This window comes from Cyprinodon tularosa, unplaced genomic scaffold (genome assembly GCF_016077235.1).
Source record: "Cyprinodon tularosa strain WSP-4 unplaced genomic scaffold, ASM1607723v1 ctg381, whole genome shotgun sequence".
Classification (NCBI taxonomy): domain Eukaryota; kingdom Metazoa; phylum Chordata; class Actinopteri; order Cyprinodontiformes; family Cyprinodontidae; genus Cyprinodon; species Cyprinodon tularosa.
Window position 1 is genome coordinate 595,032 of NW_024039098.1, and position 16,785 is coordinate 611,816.

A 16,785-nucleotide genomic window follows, 5' to 3' on the forward strand; every position below is an offset into this window, starting at 1 on the left:
CTGCGCTGCTTTTGTTGGTAAAACTTTTTTTTTTTTTAAAGCATCTATATATTAAAAAAGACACTTATTTAATGTCAAAGGTTGTAAGACTTTCGAAGAGTCCGTGAATGCACCATGCATTTTTAAATTTTATTTTTCAAGGTTAAAATTCATTTTTTGATCAAAAAAAAAAAAAACCTGAAATTAATTAATCAGGTTTTAACAATCTTGTGGAAGATAAAAAAAAATAAATAAATAAAAATCAAACTCTAAAAGTGTTTAGTTATTTTTTTTGCACCGTCGCGCGTTCCCGTTTCGTGGAGGCGCGTTCACGTGTCGCCCATCAGACCGTCTCATCTCTGAGGCTCTCAGCGCTGTTTGCTGTATTTTCCACCTTCACACATCTTAACTGCGCAGCATCTGGAAGGTAAAGTTGTTTTTCCTCTTCTACACTAACAGATTAAAACTGCAGCCATTTCTTTAAAATCTGTTTATTTTTTTGTTTCCGCCCTAATTAAGGAAGTAGCTCTATAGTAAGCCATTATACTGTTAATCCTTAACAATCAATAAATTAGAACTTAAATGTTGCCTAAATGTTATAAAACATCTGCAGAGTTTCCATGGAATATGTGAAAGTAGAGATAAATCATTAAAAAATCTGATAAACTTTTAATTTATTCCCATAAATATTTGCCTGTGGGTTATTATTTGAGGGATTTGCATGATTTAAATCTAATTTATATTAACACAGTGCTGTTTGTTTTATAATTTTATGAAAAATAAGCATGCACAGTAGAAGTGAAGCGAAGTTTCATGCTCAGTTTAACTTCCTTTTGGGGAATTTGTGGTTCCACTTTGGTCTATTTCTGCCTTCCAGCAACTTGTGACAAATGGCACACAAGCTGAGAAACAGCAGCTTTCATCTGCAACCTGAGTGTTGATCTCATCCTAACCAAGTTGTCTGGATTGCTTTGTTTTACCTCCAAAGATGTGGAAGTCAGTGGTGGGCCACAATGTGAATGTGAAGGTGGCTGCAGAGGGGGACGACTGGGAGACAGACCCTGACTTTGAGGTGCTCTAAACTTCCTGGACTGTGCATCAGCATTCTTCATGCCTATGATGGGGTGTTTCCTCGGTTAACTGTCTGTTTTACATTTCTTTCAGAATGATGTTTCAGAGCAGGAGCAGAGGTGGGGGGCCAAAACTATCGAGGGCTCTGGGCGCAAAGAGCACATCAGGTAAAAATAAACATTTATATTTCCTCTACATGATTGTGTGAAAGTGGAGAGTAAATTTATTTTAGTGGATGTTGTGTTGAAACAGGAAGAGGAAGTAAGAGCTGAACGCATGTCGTCAGACAGCGAGTCGCTCCTAATATGGGTAATACAGTCGGAGACATTTAACTTGGGTCTGAAAAAACTTTCGACCAGTTCAACATATGTTAAAGGATTACCTGGTTGACCAAAACATTTGTTCTCCTAAATAATGTTTTTACAAAGAAGCGATAAAAATATGAGAAGCAGCCAGTTCCACTGTAACTAAGGAGGAGCTGCAGAGATCCACAGCTCGGCTGGAAGAATACGTCCATGCATAAGTCCAGGCATTTGAGGAAAAGTGGAAAGAAGGAATGTTTGGGAGTCCTGCTTTTAATTTCCAACAAATCAGGAAACGACAAACATGTTGAAGAAGGTGCTTTGGTCAGATCACTTAGAAAGCATGGTGGTGGCAGCAGCATGCTTTGGGAATGCAAGGATCAAGGCAAGGCAACTTTATTTGTATAGCACAAACAATTCAATAGATGGGCAATTCAAAGTGCTTTACATGAATGGGATAATAAAATAGAAGAAAAAACAAAACAGAATAAAAATTATTTAAAATAACACGATAAAAGCAGGTAGTTTGATCACAACCTTTAAACTAATAATATCTCTGTTAACAGTTTAACTTCATCAGTCAAAGGCAGCTCTAAACTAACTTAACTCTGACTTCAATGAACTCAGGCTTTCATTTTTTCCAGTCTTCTGGGAGTTTGTTCCAGATCAGTGGCGCACTGACACGGGCGATTCTAGACAGGGGCCAACGGGGGCCAGTGCCCCTGTAGATCATGTCCTAGTGAAGACATAATACTTAAAAGAAATTAAAATGATGATCTGCGCTGGAAAAGACATACTGATAGCTGATTACTGATAGCTCCTTTTGATTCATTTTTTTTTCTTAAAAAATTCAGTTTTAATAATTATTCAAAAAACAATAAGGTGATATCTTCAGTGGTTTTGATCTGCTAAATGTTTTTCAAAACTAATAAAAAAAAATACTCTAACTTTTACAGCTGAATTTTTCAGATTTATTTGAGTTCTAATTCAGATTTTATAGAAAACTGTAATGTGACTTAAATTAAGTTCAAAATATGTACAATTCATAAATTATGAATATATACTGACCTAATATTCCAAATAATAGCTTTATTTATCTTTTAGATATTTATATAGCTTCAATTTTTTTGGTATATGCTAAGTGATTTTATTTTTTATTTGAACAATAAACCAAATGAACATTTTCAAGCCAAAAATAAATATTTTCAGTTAGTAGACATAATTTTAATTAAACCTAATTGAATGGAAATTTCACCTCATGCAGCTCTTTTGATATATTTCAATACCTTGCACTGTTTTTTCTTTCATACTTTTGTGTGCCCCCATAAAAACACTCTGGCCCCCGGTACATTTGGTCTAGAACCGCCACTGAGTATAGATGCTGCTTCTCCATGTTTGGTTCTAGTTCTGGGTGGACAGAGGAGACTGGAACTAGAAGACCTGAGTGGTCTGGGAGGTAGATCCACTGTAAACAGATCTGTTATGGATTGAGGCGCTGATCTATTCAGTGATTTCTAGACTAACAGAAGGAATTTAAAGTCTATTCTCTGAGCTACAGGGAGTCAGTGGAAAGACTTCAGAACCGAGCTGATGTGCTCTTTTTTCTAAGTTCTAGTGAGAACACGGGCAGCAGCGTTTTGGATCAGCTGCAGCTGCCTGATGGACTTTTTAGGCAAACCTGTGAAGACACTGTTGCAGTGATCGATTCTATTAAAGATAAATGCATGAAGTTTGAAAATTGGTCAGAGTTCATGAGAAGGTGAAGTGAGAAACAAAATTGTCTAAAACAGAAGCCTAGTCAAAGCCCAGACAGAAATCCAAAGGAGAGAATCCACGTTTAGAGTAGGGATGCAACTAACGATTATTTTGCAAATTGATTAATCTGTCGAGTATTTTTTTTTTTGATTAATTGATTAATAATCGAATTGCACCAGATTCCTTAAAGAAAGGAATTTTACGAAAGTAAAATGGTCCAAATGCAAAATTTTTACATGTTTTTTTTTTGTTTTAGCGGCACTAGTGGCTCGTTTTTTCGACAGTAGGCTGAGAAGAAAGGGGGTATGATAGAGGGGGAGAGACATGCAGGAATGGACCACAGGCCAGATTCGAACCTGGGTCGGCTGTGTCCAAGACTAAGGCCTCTGTATATGGGTCTTACACGCTAACCACTGCGCCACCTGCAACCCATTTTCTTTACAATTTTGATATAATTCCTTTTCAAAGTGTGTCGCTCTGTCTGCTAAAGGCATCAGTACTAAATTACTTGACGATTATTTCAATAATTGATTAATCCGATTAATTGTTTCAGTCCTAGTTTACAGACAGGCTTTCAATCTGTTTGAGCTTCTGCAATGTGAAGAACAATAAAAGCTGTAAAGCTGAAATCAACTAGAAGAACATGCAGCTGCAAAATGTGGTTCTGCAGAGTTTTGACTCCGGTTTCCTTATTTGTACCGACTGATAAAATCCCTAAATAAGGCTTTAAACTTTACAGATGTTATTTAGGTGTGAATACTTTTGCAAGAAGCTGCATCTGAAAGATGTTTCCTTTTCCTTATCTTCAAACAACGCAGCGTTGCGGAGCTCAGAAGCAAGGTGGCCCAGGAGCATGAGCAGGTGAAGCAGAAGGATCAGACTCCTAAAGCGTCGTATGGATACGGAGGGAAGTTTGGGGTGGAGAAGGACCGGATGGACAAGGTGAGGGAGTTTGATTTACCTTCTATACTCCGTCTACCTGCTGCCGTCTGATGCAGGTCTTCTGTCCAGGCGGCCATGGGCCACGACTACGTGGCACAAGTGGAGCAGCACTCCTCCCAGAAGGACATGGCGAAGGGATTCGGCGGGAAATTCGGTGTTCAGAAAGACAGAGTTGATAAGGTCAGGAAATAATATTTATTATTTCTACAAATGTTACCGAGACACTAACGCTGCAAAATGCTTCCAGTAGAAGAAGCATAAACAGTAGAGCTGAACTGAAATCTTTATCTGTGCAGTCCGCCATGGGCTTCGAATACAAGGGAGAGGTACAGCAACACACCTCTCAGAAAGGTTGGTCCACGTCGTCCTAATAGATACACCCTGGTTTCAGATCTCTGTGCACAAGATTTAAACTTTTAACTCTTTATTTTAGATTACTCAAGGGGGTTTGGAGGAAAGTACGGTGTTGAGAAGGAAAGGGTGGACAAGGCGGCTTTGGGATACGACTATAAAGCCGAGACGGAGAAACATCAGTCCCAAAAAGGTGGGTTTCACATGAACAGCTCTGTGGCACATGTGAATGATCAATGATCGTTGTGCTTTCACTAGGAGGGATTCATTAAACAATTTAGATAAAGTTTAAAATTGTAGGGAAGTCACATTTAAATGTCAAATCATTCTGGCCCTGAACATGTATATAAATGTACTCTTTATCGGACTATATTATCCCAAAAGTATGAAAATTTCTATTTAAAAAAAATCCTGTCTTGAAATCTGTTTTTTTTTTCATTATCTCATGTTGGCCAGTTAGTTCTACGTCAGCCTGAACACCTAAATTCGGCCAATCATATATCAACGGTCATCAATTTGTTTCGGTCATAGCATCTTGATTCATATGTCGCAGCTAATATACGCAACGATTGAAATCAGAATCCTTTCCTTTCCCATTGAGTTGCGTCCCAGTGTTCACTGGGATGGACGTCTGTGTCTTCGGCAGGCGTAGAGCTAACAGAACTGGCAGCGTTGCGAGGCAAGGGCTCAAACATGTACGGCTGGAAGCCTTCTACACCAAACCAAGCTTCTGCTGCCCTGGCGTCCTCTTCCACAACATCTTCGTCCCCGCTTTCCTCCTCTAAATAAAAAATGGATGACGGAGGAGACTCATCCACGACCTCCGACACTAAACTCTCCTCCTCTTGCATGTTTCCTCCGTCCATAGCGTTCCTTGACAGCGTTGTTTCTAAGTCACCAATTTAGTGCTACTTGGTCCCAATGGAATTTCCCATTGGGAACCTGCTAGCACTAAGTTGCTAACTGGTTAGCAAGAAGCTTCTGAGAAAAACGGCCACGACCAAACTTGCTTGCAAACCTTCCTCCACAACAACGATCAATCAGATTCACTTTACTCGTGTAAAGTCGTGCACCACTCGGGAGATTTCGGAAATGCAACAGTTGGGACAGCTGCTTCCCTACGACTTTAAAAATGAATGACTTTGATTTTATTGTGGATTTTCACTGATTCACACAAGGTCAAAATAACCACAAAGATCTGAAAATGCAATTTTTGAAATATATACACTATATTGCCAAAAGTATTTGCTCACCCATCCAAATTATTGGAATCAGGTGTTCCAATCACTTCCATGGCCACAGGTGTATAAATTCAAGCACCTAGGCATGCAGACTGTTTTTACAAACATTTGTGAAAGAATGGGTCGCTCTCAGGAGCTCAGTGAATTCCAGCGTGGAACTGTGATAGGATGCCACCTGTGCAACAAATCCAGTCGTGAAATTTCCTCGCTCCTAAATATTCCACAGTCAACTGTCAGCTGTATTATAAGAAAATGGAAGTGTTTGGGAACGACAGCAACTCAGCCACGAAGTGGTAGGCCACGTAAACTGACGGAGCGGGGTCAGCGGATGCTGAAGCGCATAGTGCGAAGAGGTCGCCAACTTTCTGCAGAGTCAATCACTACAGACCTCCAAACTTCATGTGGCCTTCAGATTAGCTCAAGAACAGTGCGCAGAGAGCTTCATGGAATGGGTTTCCATGGTCGAGCAGCTGCATCCAAGCCATACATCACCAAGTGCAATGCAAAGCGTCGGATGCGGTGGTGTAAAGCACGCCGCCACTGGACTCTAGAGCAGTGGAGACGCGTTCTCTGGAGTGACGAATCGCGCTTCTCCATCTGGCAATCTGATGGACGGGTCTGGGTTTGGCGGTTGCCAGGAGAACGGTACTTGTCTGACTGCATTGTGCCAAGTGTAAAGTTTGGTGGAGGGGGGATTATGGTGTGGGGTTGTTTTTCAGGAGCTGGGCTTGGCCCCTTAGTTCCAAGGAAAGGAACTCTGAATGCTTCAGCATACCAAGACATTTTGGACAATTCCATGCTCCCAACTTTGTGGGAACAGTTTGGAGCTGGCCCCTTCCTCTTCCAACATGACTGTGCACCAGTGCACAAAGCAAGGTCCATAAAGACATGGATGACAGAGTCTGGTGTGGATGAACTTGACTGGCCTGCACAGAGTCCTGACCTCAACCCGATAGAACACCTTTGGGATGAATTAGAGCGGAGACTGAGAGCCAGGCCTTCTCGTCCAACATCAGTGTGCGACCTCACAAATGCGCTTCTGGAAGAATGGTCAAAAATTCCCATAAACACACTCCTAAACCTTGTGGACAGCCTTCCCAGAAGAGTTGAAGCTGTTCTAGCTGCAAAGGGTGGACCGACGTCATATTGAACCCTATGGATTAGGAACGGGATGTCACTTAAGCTCATATGTGAGTCAAGGCAGGTGAGCAAATACTTTTGGCAATATAGTGTATTTACTAGACTTTTTCCTTCCTCCTTTCAGCAATATTTTAATTTTCAGAGCCAATTCTGTTTGATATCTGTCAGCTCTTATCACTGGAGTTGTTTAGTGAACACTCTCAGTTTCCACCCCAAATAAAAAATAAGAAAATTGATCTTTTAGAAAGTTATCCCGAAGCTTAAAACTGTTTTAAGTTTTGCATGATTTCGCTTGTTGGAAGAGCAAGTTGTGTCCAATTCTCAGACGTAGCTTTTTGATCTGATTTGAAGCTGATAAATTTGGAGGAACCAATCAATGCATTAGCAGAGAAACTCGCCAATCCATCAGGATGCTAGCCTCGTGAGACCATCCTGATCTCGCGAGCTTTCAATTTTTCACACGCTAATCAGTCTGGAGACTCTCCGTTAAAGAAAATTTGGAGCCGTTCACCAAACGAACGTCCAATCAGCGTTGGCTTTGAGGCGGGTTGAGGTGTGATGCAACGAGAAGCGCGACAGTTCAAGCTAAAGAACATGGCGGCTTCAGCCGATGAAACTAGCGTTAGCATGGCTATCGAGCAAGTTTTATCGGAATTACAGAGTATTTCTTCACTGAAAGAAGAGCAAAACACTGCTCTGGAGGCTTTTCTCAGAGGAAAAGATGTTTTTGCTCTTCTCCCGACTGGCTTCGGCAAGAGTAGCCTGGCTGTTAGTATGTTATATGCTTCGTTGATCTGATTGGTTCATTTGGCCCGTCTATCACCAACATAGGCCAATCAGCTAACCAGTATTTTCGCCCCTTCCCAAAATTACTTCAACGGAAGGTTTCCAGATGGATATGCGGAGCAAATCCGTCTGGCGGAGTCAGGTTATCAGGATGCTGCTGTGCTTCACATTTTCCACGTTTTATGTTTGACGGCTTCATCCTCACTCTAAACAAAATCTAAAAAGAATCTGTTTGCAGCTGCATATGGTATATTTCCTATATTTGTTTTCCCTCTAACAGATGTTAGTTGAGGTAAAGAGAATGTTTGACGGCTGTAAAGGTGGAGTAGGATTTAATCTTTGCAGACTTTTTACATTAATTCTGTATTTACTTTGTTTCTCCAGACTACGCCAAGGGCTTCGGAGGGAAGTACGGTGTGGAGAAGGAGAAGGTGGACAAAGCAGCACTGGGTTACGACTATAAAGGAGAAACTGAGAAGCATCAGTCACAGAAAGGTGAATAAGCTCAGAGCTGGCTTCACGTACAAAACAACAAGTTTTATCTTTAATTTCATGTTTCGCGTCCAGATTATGCAAAAGGATTTGGAGGAAAGTACGGCGTAGAGAAGGAGAAGGTGGACAAAGCAGCACTGGGCTACGACTATAAAGGCGAGACGGATAAACATCAGTCTCAAAAAGGTGAAGGAAAAAGTTTCACAGTCTTTTTCCTTTAAAAAAATCTTTTACCCCGTTAGACTAAAAGAACATCCTTCTGTTTAGATTACTCCGCAGGTTTTGGCGGTCGCTATGGAGTACAGACAGATCGAATGGATAAGGTTGGTGAGATTTAATCTGTTCATCTAAGGTAAAAAAAGATAGAAGATTAAAAAATAAACAGAAAGCTGTTTTTTTTTACTCGGCTAGATAAAACGATGATGTCATGGCATTGCATGCTTCTGATTGGTTAACTCAAATGAATGCTCTCCTGTTGGTGGATTTTTAATCCAACACTTCAAAAATGCCGCCTTGCTTTTTGAACCCGCAAAGATAATCTCCAAAAAAAAGCTGGTTTTACTGGTTCTAGATGCATCCAAATCCCATATCATAATGCTGCCACCACCATGCCAGACAGATATTTATGGTCTTTGAATAAATTAAATTATTTAATCTTAATTCAAAACAAATTTTAGAACTTTACTTTAGAAAATAAAGCTCAGATATATTGATTTGAGTGAAATATTTCTCATAATTTTAATGAATATTAGTTACAAATCAATTTCAATCAAATATTTAAGACCAAATTCTTTAAAAAATGTCTTCTTTTTAAAATTATGATCCTTTTAGAGCGCAGCTGGTTTCTCAGACATGGACTCCCCAACATCTGCCTATGAAAAGACTCAACCATTGGAGGCCTGTAGGTTCACCCATCCTGCTTGTTTTATAAAAGCAGAGCAGTTTTTATAGATGTTCTGTTTAATTAAATGTGTTATTTCTGAAGCGAGCGCGGGCGCCGGGAAACTGAAAGCTCGCTTTGAGAGCATGGCCAAGGCTTCAGATGAGGAAAATCAGAAGAAAGTAGAAGAGGAGAGAGCGAGAAGACAAGCCAGAGAGAGCAGAGAACGAGAGGAAGCCAAACGCAGACAGCAGGTTTGATGAGGATCTGCATCCGGCTGACAGGAGCTCTCAGAATCAAAGTCAGGGATTTAATTTCCTTGGTTTGTTCCTTTTAGGAGGAGGAGAGTAGAAAAGAGGAATTCCATCCTCCACCTGCTCAGGAGGAACCAGAGTATGACATGCCTTCTGCAGAAACCCACCAGAACTCGCCAGAGATTGAAGAAATACCAGAACCAGAGGTGAGCTTCACATTTACCAAATTTCACTTATGAGACGGTTGAAGGACTAACTTCTGCTTGTGAATCCAGCCGGAAGAATTGTTCGAGGCGCCTCCTGAATTGCCTCCACGCTCAGACGATCTCTACGAGCCGGAGGAGCCCCCTCTACCGCCGCGGCCTGCGTGTGTGGAGGAAGAGGAGGACGGCGGGGAGTACTCTGAGCTTGCCGAACCGCCGCTTCCTGAGCCAACAGGTCTGCCTCTGATCAAAGCTCTGCTGGAAGTTCTCCTCTTTCAAAAAGGTCATTTTTATCATGAAAACATCATTTCTGCTCACAGAAGCGAGTGGAGTCTACGAGGACATAACGGCCGGCCAGAGGGCAGTTGCAATTTATGATTATGAAGGAGGTAAATTCCCCTCGATTCCCTTTACTTCACATCCCTCAGCCTGCAGCTTTATAACCACATAGAAACACAGGGTAAAAATATATAAGAGTATCGTAGGCAGGATCTCATCTAATTTAAGCGTTTTACAAACATAAAGATGTGAACTGTGGGCATTTAGCTGCATGTTAGCCACTTTTCATATTCAGCCTCCCTTCATCACTTAAAGTGGTCGGTTTTCTGCCCCGATCCAGAAAGGTTCTGGTATTTGAAGATTAAATCCTTTAGAGAAGGAAGAACTTCAGACAAACCAGAATCAGTTTGGATATTTTTTGGAAACGTTCTGTTGGAACTCCCAGAAATGTCTGCCTTGCTGGTCAGGACTGAGAATTCCTGCTATTTCATCTTTGGTGTTTAAACAGCCCCACAGCACGATGCTACCCTCACCATGCTTTATAGTAATGCTGCCATCTTGAAACATACCAGGTCATTCCTGGACTTCCAGCTAGGTTTTTTGATCAGCCTAGCGCAGTGGTGTCCAAAGCGCCGTCTGAGGGCCATTTGCAGCATCAGGATGATTTTATGTGGCCCTCAACTGCATTTCAAGAGTAGTATATTATTGCTTTCCAAACTTGACATATAAGAGAGAATTCTAGTATGATTTATTAAATTAGGCTGCATAAAACAATAGATTCTTTAATGAAAATATACTCAGAAAAATCCCAACCAATGCGGTTTACCTGAAAACTTCACATGGTGCTTTTATTTTTTAACCAGGAAAACCTGAGACCTTCTTTCTACAATGACTTTAAGATCATTTCTACAGAAATTGCTTGTTTCAGTGACGGCTCAGTTTACATTATTGTTTAGCAGATACAAATGAAAACAATTTGCAACGTCAGCCGAAATTAAATCTATTTTTTTTGGCCCCCAAAGTAGTTTTACTTCATGTTTAGACATCGCAAACTGTTTGCCAACTTCTGAAACGAGTTCCAAAGGAGAGAGACATCTGAACATCTGCAGATTTTAGACTATAAAGTTGTTCAGAAATGCGTCCATATTGCTTTTCCAGGGAGATCCTTCTTGTTATCCTACTACTACTAATAAAATGACTTTTAGAATAAATAAGCCAATGCCCAATGTTCAATCTTTTCACACAGAGGCGGACGACGAGATCTCCTTCAATCCAGATGATGTCATCACCAACATAGAGATGATCGATGAGGGCTGGTGGAAGGGCCATTGCCACGGACGCACCGGCCTGTTCCCCGCTGCTTACGTCCAGCTCATTTAGACAGTTTTGCACACGCTTCCCTTTAAAAATCCAAAATTTATTCAACTGTAACTTCTGCAGATTTCTATTTATACAACAAAGCATTTTCCCCTAATCTATCCAAAACTTTGTGCTTTTTACTGAATCTGAAGGGAGAAAAACTTCAATTAAAGACAATAGAGAATTTCTTGAATTATTTATTTCTTGACACACTTTTGCTTTTTAGACAAAATATCAAACTTTAAGACATTTTCTATACCTAAAGGGTCCAAATGAACCATTTCTATTCATGTAATTTATTTGAACAGAAAAGGCCACAGGTGAGTCTGTTGACAGGAGCTGATGTCCCATGAGAAACAAAATAGATCAGGCTGTTCTGAGCCTTCATGATGAGTCTGCCAGGGCAGAAAGTTTAGATCCACAGTCTTAGGAAGAAAAAAAAAAACGCCTCGGTTTGCTTTACCAGGCGATTCCCTTCTTCTTCTTGACCTTGCCCGTTTTCTTTGTCACCCGTTTAGCTTTCATTTTTTTGGCCTGTCGCTGGTTCATCCATGTGGGGTACTGTCCATTCTCGTCCAGGAGAGTTTTCTTGTTGCGCTTCTTGTCCATGTCCATCTTCCCGCCTGGAGGAAAACAAAAGTCAATAGGATTTATACAACTATCCTTAAAAAGAACCAATCAAATAAACTAAAACACTTTATAACGAGTGTCTGAAGGGGGAAGAGATAGAGCTGGACTTATATTTTGGGTCCCTAGTTTTGTGCATCTCCTTATTAAAGTTAGTAAAATAAAAAATAAACTGAAGTTTGTAGACTATTCTCTAAATTGGCTTCATCTCCAACATGCAAAAGATCACGATCTCTGACTGTCCAGGTATCCAATGTGTTTTATCTTAACCTTAAATTCAAAGTATCACTCCCACTCACCACCCTCCTCCTCCTGTACTGCCATTTCAACGTCCGTCTGCTTCGTTATCTTGTCGGCCGGCACCACCGTGGCGATGTCCTGCAGGTCGCTCATATCTGCCTCTCCTTTCTTATCCAAACTCAGAGCCTGTTTGAGTCGAGCCAGCTCCTTGGGGGCATTTTTCTTCCTCTTCTCAGCCCGCATTTTTCGCTTCCATTTGCTCCGAAGACTTTTGGCCATTTTTAAAGACGAGCTGAAAAGCCACACACAAACAAAAAAAGAGAATTAGTAACACATTTAGCTGTTGTGATCGTATCGGTTGCAATAGTGAATTATTTCTTCACTTTTTGCCATCTGTTTTAATTGTTTACTAGTTTGCTTCTAGTTTTTTTTTTTTTGTGGAAAAATTGAGTGCTCCAGCTAGGAGAAAACAGTTAATAATGAATGCATGATAAAAATTATTTAGGTGAAAAAAGAAAAAAGTGGAATAAATAATTACAAGCCTATTGCAAGGGAAATGCTAAAAAAGCATTTCAATTCAAGGTTATTTCCATCTTAGGATGTAAAGCACACTTGGCAAGCTATTTCTTAATATACATGTAAAAAATATTTGTTTTAAAACATTTTAAAATGTTTTTTATATCAATATTGTTTTGGATGTTAGAGTAGAGACACAGATATGTTGCTACACTGATTTCCAGAGCAACTGATCTATAATTGCAACAACATTGATATCACAAAGAGATATTATAAATATGACACGTTGCTCAATGTTAGTTTACCTTTCACCAATTTACACAAAAACATAAAATAAAGCAAACTTCCTGTTTCAAAAAGCACATTTTATTCATTGTGTGCTGCTTGTATGGAAAGATGAATTACCTCTTTAACAATAAAGAAATCTACAAGGTATCAAAGGTAAATAAAAGTGTCTGAACCTAGCCTAGCTAGCTAACTGCTAATGTAACGTTAGCTAAGGGGCTAATTAATAAAAATGAGATAAATTCAGCCTCACAGCTTCACTAAATAACTCTGGATAGTTATGCGTCAGTAGCAGGAGGTAAATAAAAGCCATACTTACAGCTAGAAGAGAAATTAAAGTCCAAATGTTAATCCTGAAACCGGCACACGCTGCTCCGTTCACGTGCGGACACCGCGGAAAGAAGCTCGAACCGGATTGGTTGTGCGAGACCGGCTGAAGACGGCGGCTCTCGATTGGCCTAAATCCCGGAACTTCCGTTCATTTGCGTGAGTAAACAAACGGAAGCGAATGCTGAGCGTAATTCCTCTCATATTTACATGTGGAGCCGTGAGTTTCGGTTCAATCACATGAAAGTAAATTATTATCGATATTCTGTTCTTGATATACGTTAGTTGTGGAGATATGAACCGCCTCTATGACAGCCAGGCTCGGTCGGGTCGCAGCCCTCCTCCTCTGTCTGGTTCATCGCAGCTCTGTCAGACGTTGGACTCCGCTGCAGAGCTCATGATGGTCCATGGAGATTTCCAGACGGCTTTTGACACCTGCGACGCGGGTCTGGAGAGTATGGGGCAGCTGGAAGCAGAAGATAACAGGTAGGGAGGACTCATGGGCGGAGCTAGATGGGGGGCCAGGGGTGGCCATGGCCACCCTTAGCCAATCATTGGCCACCCCTACCATTTATTTCCCTTTGTATACTCTCAAGTGGAATATTCAAAAATTTTTATTTTTTTGTGGTTAATTATACACATCAATATACTAACATCAAAGATGATAAATATAGAATTCCTGCTCTTTTCAGAAATAGATTTTGTGTTATATGGGGTAAAGAGAAAATTATGTGTCTCTGCAAGTCATCTTCTGGTCTTCAGTGAAATCAAAGATAAATAACAATTTTAATTAAAAATGATCAAATAATCAATTTATGTAGATATTAGTGCTTGTAAATATCAATTTTATGCAGAATTTTTGTTGATACAAGTAGGTAAGTAATGACAATGATGATTAATTTACCAGAACTCAAAACTGAGTTTTATTCACTATATCTTTTATCTAGAAATTACAGATTTTGAAATATATGCATTTATTTGTTAGCAAAGGCTGTAGGAAAGTATAGTTTGTCTTTATTTAGAAAATATGGATGTTTTGCCCGTTCATTTTTCCTGTTGGAACAGAGTAGATTGACCCTGAGGTTCTGGTGCCAATCCACTTTCGGCCCCCCTCAGTCTAAAGTGGTTATTGGCTGGCCACCCTTATAAGAACTCTCTGGCTGCGCCTCTGGGTGGTCATTTCCCAGCTGTTCCAGGATTAGATTAGATTAGATCTTCTTTAATTACTATGCCAATATGTGACCAGTGAATTTCTCCGCTGTGAGATGAATAAAGCTAATCTAATCTAATCTAGCTGTTTCAGGATGCCTGACGATCAGTTTTAAATATTGTTTGTTTTATTGTCAGGTGTGCAGAGTTAAAGGCTGGATTCTGCATGATAGGGATCCAGGCGCTGGCTGAGCTCAATCGGTGGCGGGAGGTTTTCTCCTGGGTCATGCAGCATTATGAGCACCAGGAACATGTTCCTGCTAAGATCATGCAGCTGTGGTGAGAAATCATTTGGTTGTGAACAGGAAAGAAATGTTTAATATTTAATTTCATCGTTTGATAAAGTCGTAGTGCATGTTATTCTTTACAAAATTTTTATTCTGACAGATTCTCCTGCTTAAAGTGAAGCAAAATGTATTTTATTGTAACTTAAAATGTAAAAAACTAAAAGGAAATCTGTTTAAAGAAATGTCAAAACCTTGGTCAACACCATCAAGATGTTTATTATTTTGGTTTTATGCAAATGCTACCCATCCATGTCTGTTTTTAGGAGATACCATGTTTAAATCTGTTGCAATACCTCCCATAAATCCACAGGTAGTGATGGATTGTTGAAGCATCTTGAAGCTTTTGGACACTTTGCCAAACTGTATAGATACTGTCTGATAGAATACTGACACCTGCTGGACATTTAAAGACACTGCAGAAAGCTTATTTGACAGACTAAATATGATTTAAGTTATAGTAGGTTATATTGTATTATTTCATATCTATGTTTAAATTGAAGATATATTTGATATTTTTTTTGTTGCAGCCAATAAATTATGTAAACAAATATAATAACGTGAAAATTTATGGGGAAAATGTGAATGAGGATGCTTGTGGACTAGGATTTTAAATCATATTTTTAAAGCAATAAGTTCAGTAAAAACAGTAAATAAACTAAGAGTCAATCTGAAATTAACTTTAATTCAGATAAATTGAGTGATAAATGAGAGGAAAAAGATGACGCAACAAGAAAATTAAAATAGAAACGCAACGGCTGAAACGTTCCTATTCCTTTTAGGCTCCAAAATTCTTGATAATTTTAATGATAATCCACCAAAGATGAGACATTTTTTCTTTAGCAGATGCATCATGTTGACAGATATGTTTTTAAACCCAGTTTAGTGTGTCAGTCAGCTAGAAACAACTCCTGCATCGGTCACATGACTTTCTTGAAACGGCACGCTCATCGATACAGTGTTTAGCTCTATGGGCTTGAGGCATCGGTGTTGCTGGACCCATCACTACTGACAGGTTTTACAAATGGGATAAAAAAGTGAGAAATTAGGTGAAAATGAGATTTCAAATACATTTGGTGTGAATAAAGAAGATGAAGTGGGGGAAAAAAGCTACAGCTTTTCTAAAATAAGATGCTTTCCCTATTTATTTGTAATAACCAAATTGTTTTTTTGTTTTTCTTTTACCAGCATCCTTCTTCACTCAAAAGTGGGGGCGCCTGCTGTGATGCAAGAGGCCTCCCGGGTTTGGTTAAACTGCCCGTCAAACGTCGGAGCCTCTGGGTTCCGGTCTGTGGCAGAGCTCTATCTGCTGCATGTGCTCGTGCCTCTCGGACACTTGGAGGAAGCGCGGGAGCTCGTCGCCAGCGAGGTTGGCTGTGTCGCGTTCACAGAGGAGCAGAGACAAACTGCTTTGGATGTTGTGGAGGAAAAAGCCAGACAGAGTCAAGAAGATCCTAAAAATCCTGGAGATGCTTTAGATGCTAAGATCGCAGCACATCCGGCCTCAACTCAAGGTGTTTTAAAATTTCCACCTTTTATGCATCATAAAAACTTACATTAATAGAAATAACAGCAAGTGATCCTACTGAGTGTGTTATTTTTATTTTTAGGTTCTTTACTCCATAAACTTGAAGCCATGCTCAGGGTTTTATACAGAAGTTGCTTGAGGATCGGCTCTTACTCTTTCCCCGTTCAGAAAGTCGTTCTTGCTTTTCTTCTCCTCTACATGCTTTTGTTCCGAATGGATCCAGGTTGGAGGAAAAATTCCTTCTCTGCAAGTTTGAATGGAATATGTTTGATTGAAAATAAATCATTTCCTGTTTTTGTTCCTTCTCCACAGCCCTCCCATCATCCTTCATGTGGATTTCCAAACTTCTTCAGCTGATTAAACAGATGTGGAGCGCCATGTTAGCACCACATTATCAGCCTCTCACGTAGAGGAGCAAAATAAATCACAACATCATTACATATTTATTGAACAGTTTATTAATCTATTTTACTACATTGATTGAAGAAGACAGGTTTTTAGAGTATTAATTCAGTTTTTGCTGTCAAGTTTATTTCTGTAAATAAAACACTTATTGCTGCTGAATTTTACAGTGAAGTTTGGTTGGGTTTCTGTGCTGTGAAAAGATGCGATGATCCCCGGCTGCTTCAGGGATGATATGGATTTGTCTAATCGGTGAAATCATGAATTCTACTCTTCCCAAAAACACACTGGGCTTATATGGAGCCGTACGATGACCCAAAGCACATCCTTAAA

General features: G+C 39.9%; 3 protein-coding genes across 4 annotated transcripts; 2 read left to right on the plus strand and 1 right to left on the minus strand.

Moving 5' to 3' along the window:
* Nucleotides 1-271: 271 nt before the first annotated feature.
* On the plus strand, nt 272-11,232 carry hcls1 (hematopoietic cell-specific Lyn substrate 1). Its single transcript, XM_038297088.1, has 16 exons — nt 272-406; nt 968-1,051; nt 1,144-1,217; nt 3,926-4,049; nt 4,119-4,229; nt 4,346-4,400; nt 4,483-4,593; nt 7,952-8,062; nt 8,135-8,245; nt 8,327-8,382; nt 8,891-8,960; nt 9,045-9,193; nt 9,277-9,399; nt 9,469-9,631; nt 9,717-9,785; nt 10,922-11,232. The coding sequence occupies exons 2-16, from the start codon at nt 968-970 to the stop codon at nt 11,053-11,055; spliced, it is 1,545 nt and encodes a 514-aa protein (XP_038153016.1). The 5' UTR covers nt 272-406; the 3' UTR covers nt 11,056-11,232.
* On the minus strand, nt 11,218-13,180 carry llph (LLP homolog, long-term synaptic facilitation factor). Of its 2 annotated transcripts, none has more exons than XM_038297090.1 (3): nt 13,022-13,180; nt 11,961-12,193; nt 11,218-11,657 (listed from the first exon to the last, which is right to left on the minus strand). In XM_038297090.1, exons 2-3 carry the CDS (start codon nt 12,178-12,180, stop codon nt 11,494-11,496), a joined length of 384 nt encoding a protein of 127 aa, XP_038153018.1. In that variant the 5' UTR covers nt 12,181-12,193; nt 13,022-13,180; the 3' UTR covers nt 11,218-11,493. The 2 variants fall into 2 exon arrangements, with proteins under 2 accessions (XP_038153018.1, XP_038153019.1); XM_038297091.1 differs by having other exon boundaries at nt 13,018-13,108.
* On the plus strand, nt 13,154-16,614 carry pex26 (peroxisomal biogenesis factor 26). The gene is made up of 4 exons (XM_038297089.1): nt 13,154-13,515; nt 14,377-14,517; nt 15,711-16,273; nt 16,363-16,614. The coding sequence occupies exons 1-3, from the start codon at nt 13,325-13,327 to the stop codon at nt 16,081-16,083; spliced, it is 705 nt and encodes a 234-aa protein (XP_038153017.1). The 5' UTR covers nt 13,154-13,324; the 3' UTR covers nt 16,084-16,273; nt 16,363-16,614.
* The last annotated feature ends 171 nt before the right edge of the window (nt 16,615-16,785 follow it).